We start from the raw sequence: 18,053 nt of genomic DNA on the forward strand, positions 1-18,053 counted from the left end.
AGAATAGTGAGTGCAGCTCTGGAGTATAATACAGGATGTAACTCAGGATCAGTACAAAATAAGTAATGTATGTACACAGTGACTACAACAGCAGAATAGTGAGTGCAGCTCTGGAGTATAAAACAGGATGTAACTCAGGATCAGTATAGGATAAGTAATGTGTGTACACAGTGACTCCACCAGCAGAATAGTGAGTGCAGCTCTGGAGTATAATACAGGATGTAACTCAGGATCAGTACAGGATAAGTAATGTATGTACACAGTGACTGCACCAGTGCAGACTGGTTTGCTCTTACTCCGTCCCCGATTGCACCTGTACAAGTTGAACAGTGAACCATGTAGACACGACCAAGACCATTTTCTTTCACAGATTTATTGTGATTCCTAGCCGTTGCAAATCACAGCATAGAATTCATCACAAGAAACACGAACAGGAAAAGAAAAATCCAGCTGGACGACAAAACCAGATGATGGAAGAACAGAGCAGAGAGCGAAGTCGGGAGAGTTTTGTCATTGTTTATTGTGAAGTTAAAAACAGGCAATAAAAAGTAAAAACTCAGCGTACAGTTTCCATGTCTCTGAACAGACAAAACACATCACGATCCCCCCCATTTGCGGGCGGGACCGGCGCACTTCACAAGGCCCCAGCTGCAGGTGTGGGACCAGCAGACAGCATGGGGGATGTCACCAGGGAATGTTCAACCAACTAAAAGCACAGGGACATCGGGGGGAGGGGGGGGGGGATAATCTCCTTACATAAAAAATAATAATAGATATATTTAATTACTCACAGGCAGCTCCAGTGAATAAAACCGTGTTTTGTAACTGCTGGGGGTGAGTGGACGGGAGGCGCTCAGATTAGTCCTAATGTCTAGAACCTGCCCTGTCACTGAATGGACTTCCACGGGGGCCAAGATGAAAAACTGATAAAGGATGAAGGACAAAACAGGAAAATGTCCTAAAAAAATAAAATAAAAATACAACTAGGGGACTTCTCAAACAGCTTCTCCCCTCACTGAGGTCAGCAACAGAGGCTCCCATCTCCAGACTGGCAATGAGTGACGGCAAGTGGTGACATTCACTGGGCCTGGAAGAAAGCAGAGCATAGGAGGTCAGCCGTGCATAGCAATTATACATGTCGGATTAAGGGGGGAGGAGAAGGACCATAACCCTTCTGTGGGACTGACCTGTGGCCCCGGCTGTGCCGGAGGAGGCTGCGTGGGTGGCGCTCCTGGTGCCTGTCCATAGTATGCTGCCTGCTGCCTATAATATTCCGCCCATGCCGCACTGTAATCTGGTTGTGCTGTTGGTGGAACAGCTGACGCCACTGCTGCGGTGGCAACTGCCGCTGTGGCTGCCACAGGAGCGCCAGGAGCTGCTGCTGCTTGGGCTGCAAGTACATAGAAACATTAGTAGAGCCAAATGTTACGTGGAGAAAGGCGCTCAGCACGGGCTCCGTACCTTGTTTCTTGTAATATTCTTCCCAGGCCTTTGTGTAATCCGGCTGTCCTGTGGGCTGAGCCGTCTGCTGACCTGGAGGAAGACAATAGGAGTATTATACAGGTGCACACCGCTGCGGCTATTTGCTAGAGTTAGACATTCTGCTCCTACTTTGCAGTACAGCAATAACAATACGATGTCTCACCCATCTTCTTGTAATATTCCTCCCAAGCCTTTGTGTAGTCGGGCTGGCTGGCAGGAGGGGGCTGCTGAGGAGGCTCTCCTTGAGGTGGAGGGACAGGGACGGCAGGGGGCTGCCCGGGGACAGGAGCAGGTGGCTGTTGGTAGTAGTGCGAGTAATAAGCGGCCCAGGCGGCACTGGGGTCTGTGGGGGCAGGAGGTTTTGCTGTGAAGTAGTAGGAAAAATACATGTAGTCTAAAACAAACACAATGACTTAGGAATGGTCAGCCCATAAGACACGACTGTGGAAAGTATGGATTGATCATTAGAACGCCTAGTGAAATATACCACACAATCTAAGACTTACTGGGGTCGTGAGGGGCTGGCGGCTGCCCCCACTGGGGATACGTGCTGCCCCAACCTTGTGGGGGGTACTGGTGAGGAGGTGGAGGAGGCGGAGGGCCCGGACTGAAAGGAAGTTAGAGATCAGAAGTAAAACACAGATCCTAGGTTCGAAGACACTGAAAGTTTGGCCCCTTTAAAGGGTTGTATCATCTGAGACATTGGTGGCATATCACTAGGATATGCCACCAATGTCAGATAGGTGTGGGTCTCAGAGGTCTCTCTAAAACAGGGCCCCCAAAGTGAATGGGAGTTCCCAAAAAAAAAAAAAAAAAACACCAAGCGTGCCCAGCTATTTTCAGGAGCCCCATGAAAGTGAATGGAGAGCGTACTGCACATGCATGTCCATTCTCCTGAGACTGCCGGAAATAGCCGAGCCAGTGCTCACCCATATTCGCAACTCCCATAGAAGTGAATAGAGGATGGCTCCTCTGGCGCGGTTCACTCATGTTTACTTTGGGGGGCACTGTTTTAGAGGTGCAGGTCAAAGAGGTGGGGCCTGACACTAGTGAGATAGCCCCGACACATGAGATAAGGGTTACATTGCCTCCTAAATGGGTTAACACACATTCAAGGTGTAGAAGCCTTATGCTGCTTTGTCTTGTGCAGCTACCAGCCGTGCAGAAACTAAAGCATAGCCCGCCCTTTGTGTATAAAATAACACCCATGCCCTGGACCAAAAGTGCAGTTTTAAACCTGCCCAGTATTGTTTTTGTCCACAGAACCTCAGTGAAGCTGAAGCATCCTGTAAAAAAACAAACAAAAAAAAAACACAGGAGGGAAAGACACAGGATACAAAAGGTTATTGACCAAAAGAACTTACTGTTGTGGAGCTCCTGGGGGTCCAGGCGGATAAGGACCTGGGTTAAATGGACCCATGGGGCCAGCTGGACCAGGAGGCCCGGGACCAATAGGACACAAGGGACCCTGTGGGGGGGGATAAAAAATTTACAATATTACTATTTTTGCTCCATACGATGCACTATGACCTGACGCTGTGCGACATCAGGTCTCGGGGCAGCACTGCAGGAAGAACAATGGATCAGAAGAGGTAAGTTCTTTTTATTTTTCTGTCTGAAGTCTGATAAAATAATTTTCTGATTTTGCCACTTCCAAAACATAGGTTGTCTTACGGTCAGGTGAGTCTTCTAAAGAATACAGTAAATAGGTGTAAACTAAACTGAAGGGCACTACTGCGGATTGCACTTTAAAAAAGGTATCATTTAGAAAGGTCAGAAGTAAGCAGTGCGGGGAACCACATAGGCTCCATTATTGCCAGATTACTGACCAGGGCAAGTGCGGTCAATATCCATGAAGAATGTAAAATACTGCACCGCAAAGCGCTCAGCCGGCTCTATACCACCAGAGCTGATCGGCATTACTTCCTGCTCGTGCTGAAATTCTGGGAAGAGCAGGGTAAGCACCACTTGTGCACCGCTCCATGACCCACCTCAATCTTCTCTTCGATAAGCTGTTTGGCATGGTCAATCTGTTGGGGTGAGCCGCGGATAATGAACATTTTGAAGTTCGGGTCGCCGTTGGGTGGCGGCTGCCGCGAGATCTCCACAAATGCTCCAGTCTGTTGGTTAATTGCCTTTACGTTTTCACCGCCTGCAGACACAAAGGAACGGTTTAAATGAGACATGGAAGACGAGAGAGCCTGAAAGAATACTAGAGGGGTTTTCAGAGGTTAATACTGTGACGTCACGTTCATTGGTCACATGACCTAGGCACAGCTAAGTCCTAGTGAAAGTGAATGGGCCTGGGCTTTACCAATAACAAGCACACTGACTATACAACGTACAGCACCGTGCGGACAGCGCAGCGCCAGATGTCTGACATACGATATTGATCATCAATACTAAACTCCCAGGAAGACACTAACATGGAGATAACCGACAGCTATTCGCAACCAGCAACTCACCTCTACCAATAACTAGACCACATTTATGAGTGGGTATGGAAAAGGTCATTTCTCCTCCGGGAGGTCCCCATGGCCCCTGCCCTCGGCCCCTTCCTCTGCCACCAGGTGGCATGCCAGGGCCTTGAGGTCCTGGTGGACCACTCTACAAAAGGAAAGCAAGCAGACAATAAGCACATTTAGTAATTAAAAAGGGAACCTGTCACGTTGAACATTGTGTCTGAGCATGTTATACAGCAGGAGGAGCTGAGCCGATTTATATATAAAATTATGGGAAGAGATTCAAAAAACCTGTAATTTATTCATTTATATTTGTGATCATTCTGGGCTTTGCAGTCCAGGAGGCGGTCCCATTAGTGATTGACAGCTCTCTGTATACACAGTCAGAGAAAGGGCTGTCAATCACTGATAGGACCGCCACGTGGACTTCAATGGCCAGAAAGAGTAGGAATTTAAATGAACAAACTACAAGTTTTACTGAATCCTTTCCCATATAACCATATATCAATCTGCTCAGCTCCTTCTGACAGATTATATTACATGCCGACAGGTCCCCTTTAAAATGACTTACATTATGCATGTACTTACTCTCAAACTCTGCAACAGGTCACCGATTATCCTGGCTGCGTGATCACATCTATCTGGGGGACCCATAATGTGTGCAATCTTATCAGGGCCGGACCCATCATCTAGGAAAGGACGACATTTTATAAGAACGTTCATTAAATCTTCATGCACAGGATTTCGTGACTGACAAGTATTCATTAATTACCCACTTAATACATAAGGTACCTGTATGTCATATGTATCCACCGGTTGAGTGGAGTGGGCTCACCTGCAGCAGGTGCCGACTGTAGAATATAGCAGACACCCGCCGATAATGACTGCAATCAGAGATGGCTCCAGCCCCAGTCACTTAAAGGACTTCTGTCACCCCACTAAACTGTTTTTTTTTTTTTTTGTTACTTATAATCCCTATACTGCGATTTATGCATACATACTGTAATTAATCATTTTGGTTCAGCAGATTATGTTAAAAACGTACTTATGCAAATTACCTGTCTACCAGCAAGTAGGGCGGCTACTTGCTGGTAGCAGCCGCATCCTCGTATCCTAAAGACGCCCCCTCCGCATGTTGATTGACAGGGCCAGCGGACGGGATCTCTCTGCTGGCCCTGTTTGCATTCAAAATCTGGCGCCTGCCCCGTACCAGTCTTCAGTCGGCGCAGGCGCACTGAGAGGCGGACGCTCGCTCGGCCGCTCCATCCTCAATGCGCCTGCGCCGATGACGTCACATCTACACCCGGCGCAGGCGCATTGAGAAGGGGGACACTCGCTCGGCGCTCCTTCCTCAATGCGCCTGCGCACTTATTTCTCAACAAGGCGGGCACATATGTACATGGGACCAACACAGGCGACTTCAGCTGCCAATGGCACATCCAACGGGTCAGCCAGGTTCATAGGCACAAATTTGCTGACAGATGCCATTTAAGGGGATATCCAGAATGAAATACAGAGGCTTTTACAAAACACATTTAAAGATACTTGGTCTGAAGCAGATTGGATTCCCACCTTGTTTAAACTGTATCCTGACACCAGCGTCATTCTGAATTTTTTTGATCATTTCTCCATTCCGCCCTATCACGACCCCAACTGAGTGTCGGGGAACTGGAACCTGCATGGAAGAAGAAGTCAATGCCTGAAACCTTTCACACAGTGCACTGACCACCCCGCCGGCAGTGCCCACGTCTTACATCTATGCCGCCACCTCCGCCTCCTCCTCCTCCGCCACCACCACCACCGCCTCCTCCTCCTCGGGAGCCATACTCATTTCGGTCACCGAAATTCGCCTGATCTCGTTCTCGTAATAGATCCATGACCATCTCACAGGCTTGCTGCAGAGGAACATAACATAGCTGCGGCATTAGATGGGAATGTCTAAATCTTACCATTATACAGATAACACCTTTCCCTTAACCAGGATTGGTTGGGAATAAGTGCCCGCACTATATCGTGGCATAAGAAACAGCACTAGTAGCAATATAAAAAGGAGGCAAAGCAAGACAGCCCAGTCCTAGCATGGTGCTGAGAAGCAGGACAATATAACTATACATGCAGGAGCTTAAAGGGGTTTTCCCATCTCAGACAATGGGGGCATATTGCTAGGATATGCCCCCCCCATTGTCTGATAGGCGTGGGTGCCACACCTACAATGAGAACGGAGCCGGGAAATGAACGCATGCGCAGCCGCCTTCTATTCATTTCAATGGGGACGCCGAAAATAGCCGAACGCTGGCTCAGCTATTGTCGTCTGCCCCATAGAAATGAATGCAAGCATGAACCGCGCATGCACGGTGCTCTCCCATTCACTTCTATGGGAGCAGCACTTAGTGGACGGACCCCGGGAAATGCGGGGTCCTCCAGCCACAGCGCTCCCCGCTTTGTTCTCGTTGTAGGTGCAGGTCCCAGCGGTGGGACCCGCACCTATCAGACAATGGGGGCATATCCTAGCGATATGTCCCCACTGTCTGAGATGGGAATACCCCTTTAATTCATGCCCGTGTCCTATTAAAAGACATCAGATTCCCTGGAGTCTAGTCGTTGTGCCGCTGCCCTACATATATGACAAGAGCAGCAGTACAAAGACAGCATACAGCGATCGCTTCAATTCCTGGAAACCTACCTGCACTTTGAAGGGCTCTCCTACAATACGCAGAGGTTTATCAACATTTGTGCCCTGTGAGCCATCTTGTATAAGGATCATCTTGACTCCTGCACGTTCCTGGACAGGGAGAGAAACAAATATGGGTTTACATCATAAGCGAACCTATCTGCACGTCACAGGCACCGTCCGTCAGACTTCACTTACTTGTAGCTGTTTGATCGTTTCTCCCCCCTTCCCGATAATGAGACCGGCTTTGCCAGCAGGGATCATGATCTCTTGTAAGGAACCGTTCTGTCCATTGGCACTGTCGTGGAACTGGCCGGGTGGTCCGCCACGACCCCGAGCTACTATATCATCCAGCATCATCTTTGCTTTTCTTCAGAGAGAGAAAAAAAAAGTTTATATGAGACACAGAAGCTGAAATGAACTGAAGATCTTACATCACAAACCCAGATTCATTAATGACTCTGGCACGCGCCACAAATCCAGGGTAATACATTAATGCATGTGCGGCTACTCACAGTAATGGCGCGAGACTCAAGAAGTCCTGCATTAACTGCGGCCATATTGGAGGAGATAGGGAAAAGGAGTTAAGATGAACAAACCAGGTTCATCCAAGGCGGATGAACCAGTTCGCTCATCACTACACAGAGGTCATGTGACCAATGAACGTGTCATGGCTGAAGAGGTCACAGCGCTCACTGGAGTAGGACCCCCACCAATCAGATATTGATGACCTATCCTGAGGAGAAGCCCTCTATCAGTAAACCTCTTTAATGGACACATTTCTGTGAGTAATCCTTAGAGGAGGCATTTACTTACTGTACAGCTTCTTGGGAGCCGGTTAGTGACACCACCCTGTCCGGGAGTCCTCCGCTGTCTGGAAGAGAAGAGACGTCTTATTAGTATTTCCCGGCCTAAACCACTTGAGCATCAATCCTACAGAACCACACAGGTCGACAACAATCACTGCCAAGGCTCCCGAGCGGTCAGACATGGAGAGCATATCCTATCCAAATGTGCAGGGGATATGAGCGACCCCTCTGGGCACCAATTGGTTGTGATCCTGCCCCAGAGGAGGGTAAAGGGACATGCGGTCTTCTCACCTGGGGAGATCTGAACTTTACATCCCGACTCTTGCTGGATCTTGTTTATTTGCTCTCCTCCGCGGCCAATGACTGAAAGTGAAGACGGTTTGTCAGTCTCCTCGTCCTCCCTTACCGTATTACACAAGGTGAAGGCACTAAACACTTACTCAGTCCCACCATGCCGTCAGGCACACGATACTCTTCAGTCATCGACGAGGACCTGCAGCCGTACAAAGTGCGTGGTTACAACCAAGCACAGGAAAAAGACACAAAGGAGAAGAAAAGGTGGAAAACTTACCGAGGTTGATGTACTGGAGTAAGAGGTGGGGCGATCGCTGAAACACAAAAATACAGAGGGGCGGCTGTCAATCATCCTAGCGAAAAACACTGCAGCTAGCCTCGCCCCAGCCCGAATGGCTGATATCAGGGGGCAAAGCATCAAATGAGGGACAAGACGGCTGCAGCCAGTCTGCAATGGTGACCTGCGCCGCTCGCATCACATGACAAGGGGAGCAGGTCACTGGTGCAGTCCGATTGGCTGCAGCTGTCACGTGTTCCCCCAACGATGGATGTTGATATCAGTGCAGAGGAAGTGCCGGTCCAGGAGCCGTACAGACGGAATCCAGCAAAAAGGACCAGGCGAACTGCGAGAATCACCACCACTGCGGGGTGGCCACATCTGGAGGTCCGATTTTTCTCAGATAACCCCCTTTGACTTAAGTGTGGCTGGCAGGGGTCCAAACACTGAACCCCCCCCCCCATTGATCACGAGAATGCCTATGCTCCTCCACTTGAAAGGAGCGGAGGTCACACATGCATGTCCACTGCTCCATTCAACTCTACGGGACTGCTAAAGATAGCAAAGAATAAGCGCTCGGCTATCTCTGGCAGCTCCATACAGCTAAATGGAGCAGCAGCATACATGGGTGCAGCAAGGGCCCCCCGTTCTCATGATCGGGGAACACAGCAGTCGGACTCTGCCAATTAGGGTTAATTTGTCTTAACGAGAGAGCCCTTTTACAGGGGGTTTCTCGCTATTGCAAGTGATGGCATCAGACTGAGAACAAACGTTACCAGACACTGCCGGTCACGCAGGGGGAACTACTACAGACCAATCATGTGTTACGCCATTGTATAAGGCCTGTTTCACACTTGCGTCATTGTTTTCCGGTATTGAGATCCGGCAGAGGATTGTTCCGTTTAGGGATCGACCGATACCGATAATTTGTGAACTTTCAGGCCGATAGCCGATAATTTATACCGATATTCTGGGAATTTTCATTTTTGAGAAGAAAAAATTCCTACACAAATCTACTGAAAATTAATATGTTTATTGTTAATGTGTATTTTTTTGTTTATAAATCTCTCATTTATACTTAATATTTTTGTGTTTTTTTTTTTTTTTTTTTACTAACTTTTAACCCCCTTAGGGACTAGAACCTTTGTCCTATTCACCCTGATAGATCTCTATCAGGGTGAATAGGATCTCACACTGTCCCTGCTGCTCTGTGCATAGTGCACACAGCAGCATGGAGCTTACCATAGCAGCCAGGGCTTCAATAGCGTCCTGGCTGCCATGGTAACCGATCAGAGCCCCAGGCTTACACAGCTGGGGCTCCGATCGGAGGAGCAGGGGAGAGGGGATCCTGTGGCCACTGCCACCAATGATTAATACTGGGTGGGGGGGGGGGGGGGGGGCGCACTGCGCCACCAATGAAGATAAGTCTCTCGATCATTCATATACAGGAGGCGGGAGCTGGCTGCAGAATCACATAGCCGGCTCCCGACCTCTATCAGCGGTAGCTGCGATCCGCGGCACCTGAGGAGTTAACTACCGCGGATCGCAGCTATCGCTCATAGAGGCCGGGAGCCGGCTATGTGATTCTGCAGCCAGCTCCCACCTCCTGTATATGAATGATTGAGAGACTTATCTTCATTGGTGGCGCAGCGGCCACAGCCCCTCCCCTCCTCTTGTCTTCCGTCCTGTCATTGGAGGCAGCAGCAGCAGCACAGGGGGAGGAGACACTGCTTCCTTCTCCCCTGTGCTGCGGAGGGAACACAGAACGCGCTGAGAGCAGCGCGATCTGTGTTCCCCATACGTTATCGGTATATCGGCAAAATAGATGCCGATAACGTTCAAAATCCTCAATATCGGCCGATAATATCGGCCAAACCGATAATCGGTCGATCCCTAGTTCCGTTTAGTCCTAATGCATTCTGAATGGAAAGAGATCGTTCAGGATGCCTTCTGTTTGGTGACCGGACACAAAACCACTGCAAGCTGCGGTTTTGTGTCCAGTCATAGAAACTGAAAACAGATCCGTCACTAAAAATAATCTAAGGCTACTTTCACATCTGCGCTTTCCCTTTCCGCTATTTAGATCCGGCAGAGGATCTCAATAGTGGGAGGGAAACCGCTTCCGTTTTGTCCCCATTTCATTGACAATGGGGACAAAACAGAACGAAATTGAATACACCAGAACGCATTCTGCTTGGTTGCGTTCCCATCGCAGACAGAATAACGCTTCAAGCAGTGTGTGGTGCCGAGCAAGACTGATCCGTCATGACTCACAATGTAAGTCAATTGTGGCAAATGCGGTTTCTCTAATACAAAAGAAAACGGATCCGTCCCCCATTGAGATAATACACCCGGATCCATTCAGAACGGATGCAGACGGTTGTATTATGACGGAAGCGTTTTTGCTGACCCATGACGGATCCAGCAAAAATTCTGGTGTGAAAGTAGCCTAAGTCAATGGTGACTGATCATTTTTTTTTTTTAGGATCCGTCACCCATTGACTTTCAACGTATTTCATTTTCACGTTTCAATTTCACACAACCGCATCCTAACTAAACGGATGCATCCTGACGTGCAAAATCAAAACAACGCAAGCGTGAAACAGGCCCAAGATGGGCGTAACTCCCGTACAGTAAACCAAGAAGATATAGAAACCAAGAACGCTCCAGAAGTAAAGATAACTCACGTTCACTTTGTGTTGCCATTTTTTTGCACTCTGGTTGGTCTGGTGGGGGGGAAAGAAAAAAGGTAGAATCCGGTCAGAGTGAGGCAGGATCCTTCTGCCGGTCACTAAGGACGCACGAGCGGCTGAGTCACCCATCCTACCCCGACCTTCACTGCGTTGCCTTCTTACCTCCATCTTCTAACTGCCTTTTCTGACCACCAAAATTAAATTCCTGGGTGTTGTTAACGCCTCCGGGGGCTTCACCGCCAATTTTTGCTGCAATCTGTTCAGAACAAGAGGGAAGACGTTACTACCAAACACATAACGGCGCCATTATAACAAAATCTGCTCCTTAAATCATAACCTATACACAGAGCTGGGATCGAAATGAACCACCTTCCCTACACCCATTTTTTTCAGGCAGGCAATTATGGGACCTTGACGCCTCAGTCAGACCGTATGATCCTTCATCTCCCCTGTGGTGGCGCTGCAGGAGACATTACCTCCTCACACTATGGGGCACGTTTACAGAGGGACTTGTGAACCTTTTTTTACAGGCCATACAATATTTAGTCGCGCGGCAGATTTTACGCCATCTTCGCCAGTTGGACGGAGTGTGGGCCGTGCCGAAACGCCGGCCAAGGCAAATTTTCTAACAGGAGCTGCCAAAGATGCGCCGGACGGTGCAGCAGATTGTCGGGAGGGAAGTGTTCTGCTGCTGACTGGTGGAGAAGACCCCTGCTTTTACACGCAGCGATCTCCTCCACACTATTGCCATCGCTCTCCTCCGTACTGACTTGGCGTTTGCCGGCAGCAGATCATGTTTACGCAGCACGATCTGCCGTCAGTAAATCATCATTTTTGTATGCGCACAAGCTATTCAACTACCCGCCGAGCAAGCGTTTTGCTTGTTCATCGGCGGCACATTTACACCGCCATATAATCGCTGTGAACCCTTGTTAGCGATTATCTCTAGAATGTGTGGAGGGCCCTTAAGACTGGCATAAAAAAGCAAGGTTAAAAAGGGAGAGCACAGGCAAGAAGGGTTGACATGAGGACACCGGAGCAGCGTGGGAGAAATCAGCATGCTCTGTCTGAGCGATCACACCTCAGACGCAAACGGATTGAGTCCGATTCTCCCCCAGACACCTGCCATTAATGGAAAGTCAGGAGCCCCCGTACATATCTCCAGCTGACGATTGTACGTCCACCTCATCATCCCACTACTCTGAGCCTCGCACGGTCATGTACCCGGCGCGTCTTTACAAGTGCGGTCACACAGTAAGGTGTCATGAAGGAGCTCTCCGCAGCCATAAAGCAGGCGGTAATAGCTAAGAAAAAAAACAAACAAAACGCGCCCTGAGGACAAGAATTTTGAGCACGGCCGTGAAGTCACAGAGGAAGCTCAGCACGGACAGTACGGAGCATCAGAGGGTTTCCATGGCCTCCACGGACCTCTCGCATATCGCTGGTTTTCTACAGACCGTTGGAGACCCCACAGAAGCGCAAACCATTTCTGTCCGTGATTAGGGGTCTATCCCTCATGCACGTTATAGTCTACGAATCCATGAATCATACACATGGGCTCTCCGCATTCTCCACATAGATCCATTGAGCTCAATGGCTACATAGACGTCCCAGCAGACCGCTGATCCATTAACGGACCGATCACGCACACAGGACGCCAACTATATATATATATTTTTTTACAGACCCGCGTTTTGCGAACCGCAAAGTACATACGGTTGTGTGAATGCACCCCTAGAGAAGGCTCAATGATACGGACTACCTCATTCACCGCACGGTGGGTGCTGATCACAGAAAGGACGTCAATACAGAACGGGGTGAATCGGATCCACGTCCCCTATTCTGGTGGGGGATGCAGATCTATCACAGGGCCCCTGCTGACCAGCATTACTCTGTCAGTGAGGGAGCGCTGGGCAGCGTCAGTAGGTGGCCAGCAGCTGCCGTACTTTTGGTCCGTTTTGTCACAGTCTGAAGCCATGTCACCCTGGGCTGGTTCCTCACTATTCTATCTGACAAGATGGATCCAAAAAGTAACAGAAATCAACACAAGTGAAGGAAGCAGAAGAGCAGCAATGACGTCCAGCGCTGTGTGACCGGACACTGGGTCCTACAGAAGACCGCGTAGCCGCCCATACACACCACATCACTCCCGCAGCCAACGACAGGATATCTGCCAAAAATGTGATGTTGGATTTTTTCAGCAGTGGTCAGCGTACAGGGTGATGGGTCAAGTGCAAATGATCACCTGCCGCTGTCACAAGTACCCACCCCCCGCGAACGGCCAGTTTAAGGGCCGATCGGCTGCATCCCGACCAATCGCAGTCTTACACCATATTTAAGGCTAGGTAAATTTGCTGAAAAATAAAAGCTCATTTTCAATTTAAGGACGATTATCGATTGTTCTAAACTTTTTTGCTGATTTAGGCTACATGCACACGACCGTATGCGTTTTGCAGTCCGCAGGAAAAAAAAAAAAAAAATAGATAACATCCGTATGCCATGCTTTTTTTTTTTTTTGGCGGATCCATTGTAACAATGCCTAAAACAGACAAGAATAGGACATGTTCTATTTTTTTGCGGAGTTACGGAACGGACATTCTGATGCGGACAGCACACGGTGGGCTGTCGCATTTTTTTGTGGACCCATTGAAATGAATGGGTCTGCATCCTATCTGCAAAAAACTAAACACAGAACGGAAACAAACAACCGCCCTGTGCGTGTAGCCTTAGCCATTTTTTTCCCCCCAGGATGAATGGGGGGGGGGGGGGGGGGGTGTTATCACAGTGCGGTATAATCATAGTGTTATTTTTATTCTATGCATCAATACAATTACCTCTATAGCAAATATAAAGATTTTTTTCCACTGTAACAGCCCATCTCACACCGCCGCATTTATTATTCAGCCAACGTAGCGTGCGCGTGTGCGTATATATATATTTTTTTTTTACAGGTCGAGATCCCAATTCCATCTTTATTATATTTTATGTTGTTCGTAGGCCGTTCAAAATTACATTATCTTTATTATAGGGTTACGTGCATGTGTTTTTTTTTAGAACTTAAATGATTAAAACTTATGGAAAAATTGCTTTCATAATTTTATTTTTTTAAATAATTTAATTACTTTATTTTTTTTAGTTCCACTAGGACAGTCCATTAGGCTATATCTTGTAGTAGACACGGTCATGGCGGGCCTAGGGGTCTGTGTTAGACCCTCAGCAGCCGTGGCAGTGCATCAGCGCACCCTACCATTGCATTTGCAGGAGGGAGATGGTGACCGGGAGCTCCTTAACTGCCTAGATGTCGCAGTCACTGTTAACTGCAGCATCTAGGGAGTTTCACGGCCAGGGTTGGAGTTCTTTGTTACAGCCATTAAAGCGGGAGCCCAGTTAGAGTGAGCGCCGGGCTCGTGCGGTATCAGCGCAAAAACACGGTGGGGCTCTAGAATCGCAAAAAAACATTGCTCAGCCCTACACATACCCTTGACGCTGCAGGTACAATGCCTGGCACGGCATCATGCTGCTATGGCAACGGGAAGTAGTGGTCCCTCCAGTGACCACTTAAAAGGGCATCTGTCAGCAGATTTGTGCCTGTTACATGTGCGCTTGGCAGCTGATGGTATCTGTGTTGGTCCCATGTTCTTATGTGCCCACGTTGCTGAAAAAAATGATGTTTTAATATATGCAAATGAGCCTCTAGGAGCAACAGGGGCGTTACCATTACACAGTGAACAGGTCAGCCAGTTTCATAGCTACAAATTTGCTGACAGACGCCTTCACTTCTGTGCGTCTTTCAGGCTGGGGCTACGACAGCCACTGAACCAAATGGGTTTGCAGCACAACACACAAGTCGCCACAACCCCAGAAGTACAAAGAACCCAACGCTGCAGTCACAGCAACCTGCAAGTCGCGCTGCACGCCCATTCAGATCACCATGTGCTCCCATCTTTACGGAGGAAAATTATTTGAAGTGGTTGAGTCCAGTTTAGAAGTAATCCCCTATCCACAGGGGATAACTGATCAGTGGGGGGTCCTATTCCCCAGATCTGACGGGGTGACAGAACAGCAGCTTCCTACCTATCCTTTCATTGTTTTTAGGACAGCTGGAGACAGCCAATCACTGTACTATCCGAGAGTCCCTTAAAGGGGTTCTCTAGGAATTTTAAGAAAAATGAAAAAAAATAAAATAATAATTTTACTTTATTTTAAATCTATTCCCAAATACCTTTCATTAGTTATAATGGATCGTTTTGTCTGGGGAGCAATCAGGAGAGAAAAAAAATAATTGGCCGTCGTCCTATTAGTACCCACAAAACCCGTCATCCCACAGCAGGACAATTTACTTCAGAACACTGAGCTAAAGAGCCACCTCATCCTCCTCTCTGCTCTGCTTGTCAGAGATTATGATCCTGAATACAGATAAGATCTTCAGCTGAATCTCTGTAGGAATGGAGTTCATGAGGAGACATGAAGGGAGGAAGGACAGACTGTGGTAATGGAGACTGCATACAAGAACTGCTGCTCATTACACACACATCCCCACCGCCTCTGTCCTTCATGTCTCCTCAAACTCCATTCCCCCAGAGATTCAACTGAAGATCATATTAACAGTATTCAGGACCCCAATCCCTGACAAGCAGAGTAGCGAGGAGGATGAGGCAGCTCTTTAGCTTAGTGTACTGAAGTGATTAGGACAGGTTTTGGGTGCACTAACAGGACAGCGGCCATTTTGTTTCCCCTTATGAGTGCTCCAAAGACAAAACAAGCCATTGTTACTAATGAAAGGTATTTGGGAATATATTTATAATAAAGTAATATGTATTTCCATGGTCTTATTTCTCAGAGAACCCATTTAAACGAAGTGAAGGGAGCAGCATGGCACATATCCAACCTGACGCTCCATCAGATGAGGGGCACAGCACCCCCAATTAACAGTTAGTAAGCCCCTATCCTTCAGACAGGGGATAAAGACGTACTGCCCGGCAGTGACCCGACCTCCTCCGGCTGATGGCACTGCACGCTTACTACAGATAACCGGCCAGCCGCCCTATACATTTACTGTCTTCACTGCAGTGTACGAGGGGGATAATCCAGAAAACCTCAGGACCTGACGGTGCTCAGATATTCCCTCACATACGGGCAGGTCTATGGCCGCCATTAGCTGCGCAGGAACCGAGCACATCACGACATGACGCAGCCATGTGCATGGAAATACGGGCTCCAGAACGACATGTCAGTGGACGGATTCTGAACCCAACGCATCCGTAAGAGAGACGAGAATAAGGACTCCCCGTAGAGCCGGCCAGGTGCCCGTCGGGGACATGGAGATGGTAGCCTTCCAGCTATTAGAGCACTGCTGGAAACATCAAGTCTTCTCCTGCGACATAACACGTCTGGCACCACGTGCGTCCACCGCGCAGGATTTACCGTACACGGCACTGCCGTCAGTACACACACCCATACGCCGAGGGGATACGGAGGATTTTCCAGCTTCAATCATTTGTTCCACAAAGAAAAACTGCATGTTAAAGGGGTTCTACACCGGCAAAGCCAGGGACTGGCTGCAGTGGTGAGGTCACGCATCGTCTACATGACATCACCGCTGCAGCCAGGTAAACAAAGTGCGGTCCGTGAGGTCACAGGCGGCTTCTTTCTGAAACCATAAAAGCCCTTTAAGGGGAAGAAATTCTGCAAATAATCGGAGCAGTTAATTACAGCAACCAGTCAGCTTCCTGCCCCACATTTACAGGGGCCCTCTGGGCAGCTGAGAGGTGGCCCCCATAGCTCTGGAAGAATCACAGTTTTAGGTAATTCATCTTATTTAGTGATTAATATTCATAAATTCAATATCTAGCAGACACCCGACAGACAGCGTTCGGGGGTACCGCAGCACCTGTATAACCAACATGCATACAATGCCCCCCCCCCCCCAATTAAAGGGGTCCTGACGACGGCTCATGCGGCACTACAGAGGGGTGTATTATCTACGTACCCACTGGGCACGCTCATAGACCACTGCACACATGGATGATCAACAGGGTTATAAAGGAAGGGTGCTACCAGCAGCAGACAGGTAAGTACTTACCGCACACATCCTGCGTCACTGCCGCAGTCCTCCCGGCAGGGCTGAACAGAGGAAGTCATGTCTACTGCCACCAGTCACTGGCCTCAGCGATCCGCTGCAGTAGTCACGTTGTCGAAATGATGTCACCGCAGGATCTGTGAGGTAAGTACTTACCTGTTCTTAATTTCAGGCTGATCCCGGGCGGTTGTGCCGTTCGCTCTTGAAGCCGCCAGTCACCAGGATGAAGCGCTCCCACTGTCTAGATGCCTCAGGACCATTAAAGTCAAGGGGCCCCGACGTTACACTCTGCAAACTCCAGCAGTTGTGAAACTACAACTCCCAGCACGCAAGCTCACTCATCTGCCGTCAGGATTCCCATAGAAGTGAACACAGCATGCTGGGAGTAGTAGTTTCACAGCAGATGGAGCTTGCTGACCCCCTGTGCATCTACAGGTCACGAGCACCACCATGGAGGGAGGGCGGCTGAGGGAATGGACCCGGAGAGCTCAGTGGTGCCCCCTATAGCTGACTTCCATGAGCACACCTACCTCAGCACCTACCCATGTGGTGCCCCCATAGGCTAAATCCAGGGGCACCACATGCAGTGGTGATAGACATTGGTGGGGCCCCTACAGACCAGTGGTGGGGGCCCCCTCTGATGTCAATAGGTCATGCACTATTACTATGCGGACTTTATGTATTAGCAGACTTACCAGCAGTGCCCCCTCACCAGCCTGGGCCCCTGACAGGCACATCGTGTGGCAGGGCTGCAGGTGTGCACAGTACAGGCCGCACATGTACAGCGCCGGGCACCGGCAGACACACACATGGCACAGCGCCGGCCGGATACACAATGCACACCACACCGCCGGCCGCGTCCCCTCCTCCTCCTCCAGCCTCTCCACAGCCCACGTCTTCCCGCTTTCTTACCTGCCTAGCCCTCTGTACGGCATCAGCGAACGCGTCCTTGCGGTTCCCGGTCTGGGCTCCGGGATAGTCGGACATGGCGGCAGCAGCAGCGGCTCCTCCGCGGGCTCAAGGCGCGAACAAGGCCGCGACGCGCAGGGCACACTGGGAAACGGGGAGGAGACAAGCTGCGTGGTGACTGACGTCCTAGCGAACCAATTGTCTACCGGTTTGGCGTTATGGCCGGCCAATGACAGGGAGGGGTTGGACGTTGACTTTGTGATTGGCACGCCCGGAGAGCCAATGAGGAGAGAGTGCCCTGCGTCGAAGGGGACAAAGACAAAAGGGAGGGACTAAGGTGATTGCAGGCCGCCTCGTCCAATGAGTCAGGAACACGC

The 18,053-nt window shown here is 49.3% G+C and overlaps 1 protein-coding gene across 2 annotated transcripts; it reads right to left on the reverse strand.

The window, feature by feature from the left end:
- Positions 1-502: 502 nt before the first annotated feature.
- Positions 503-17,837, reverse strand: LOC120986489 (KH-type splicing regulatory protein). Of its 2 annotated transcripts, none has more exons than XM_040415107.1 (20): positions 17,680-17,837; positions 10,851-10,944; positions 10,683-10,721; positions 7,996-8,032; positions 7,865-7,917; positions 7,716-7,787; positions 7,432-7,489; positions 6,814-6,985; positions 6,628-6,726; positions 5,699-5,839; positions 5,517-5,619; positions 4,533-4,633; positions 3,948-4,089; positions 3,474-3,634; positions 2,847-2,950; positions 1,989-2,089; positions 1,646-1,825; positions 1,462-1,533; positions 1,188-1,390; positions 503-1,087 (listed from the first exon to the last, which is right to left on the reverse strand). In XM_040415107.1, the coding sequence occupies exons 1-20, from the start codon at positions 17,752-17,754 to the stop codon at positions 1,079-1,081; spliced, it is 2,016 nt and encodes a 671-aa protein (XP_040271041.1). In that variant the 5' UTR covers positions 17,755-17,837; the 3' UTR covers positions 503-1,078. The 2 variants fall into 2 exon arrangements, with proteins under 2 accessions (XP_040271041.1, XP_040271040.1); XM_040415106.1 differs by having other exon boundaries at positions 1,646-1,846.
- Between the last annotated feature and the right edge of the window lie 216 nt (positions 17,838-18,053).

Source organism: Bufo bufo, chromosome 1, assembly GCF_905171765.1.
Source record: "Bufo bufo chromosome 1, aBufBuf1.1, whole genome shotgun sequence".
In the NCBI taxonomy this organism is placed as follows: domain Eukaryota; kingdom Metazoa; phylum Chordata; class Amphibia; order Anura; family Bufonidae; genus Bufo; species Bufo bufo.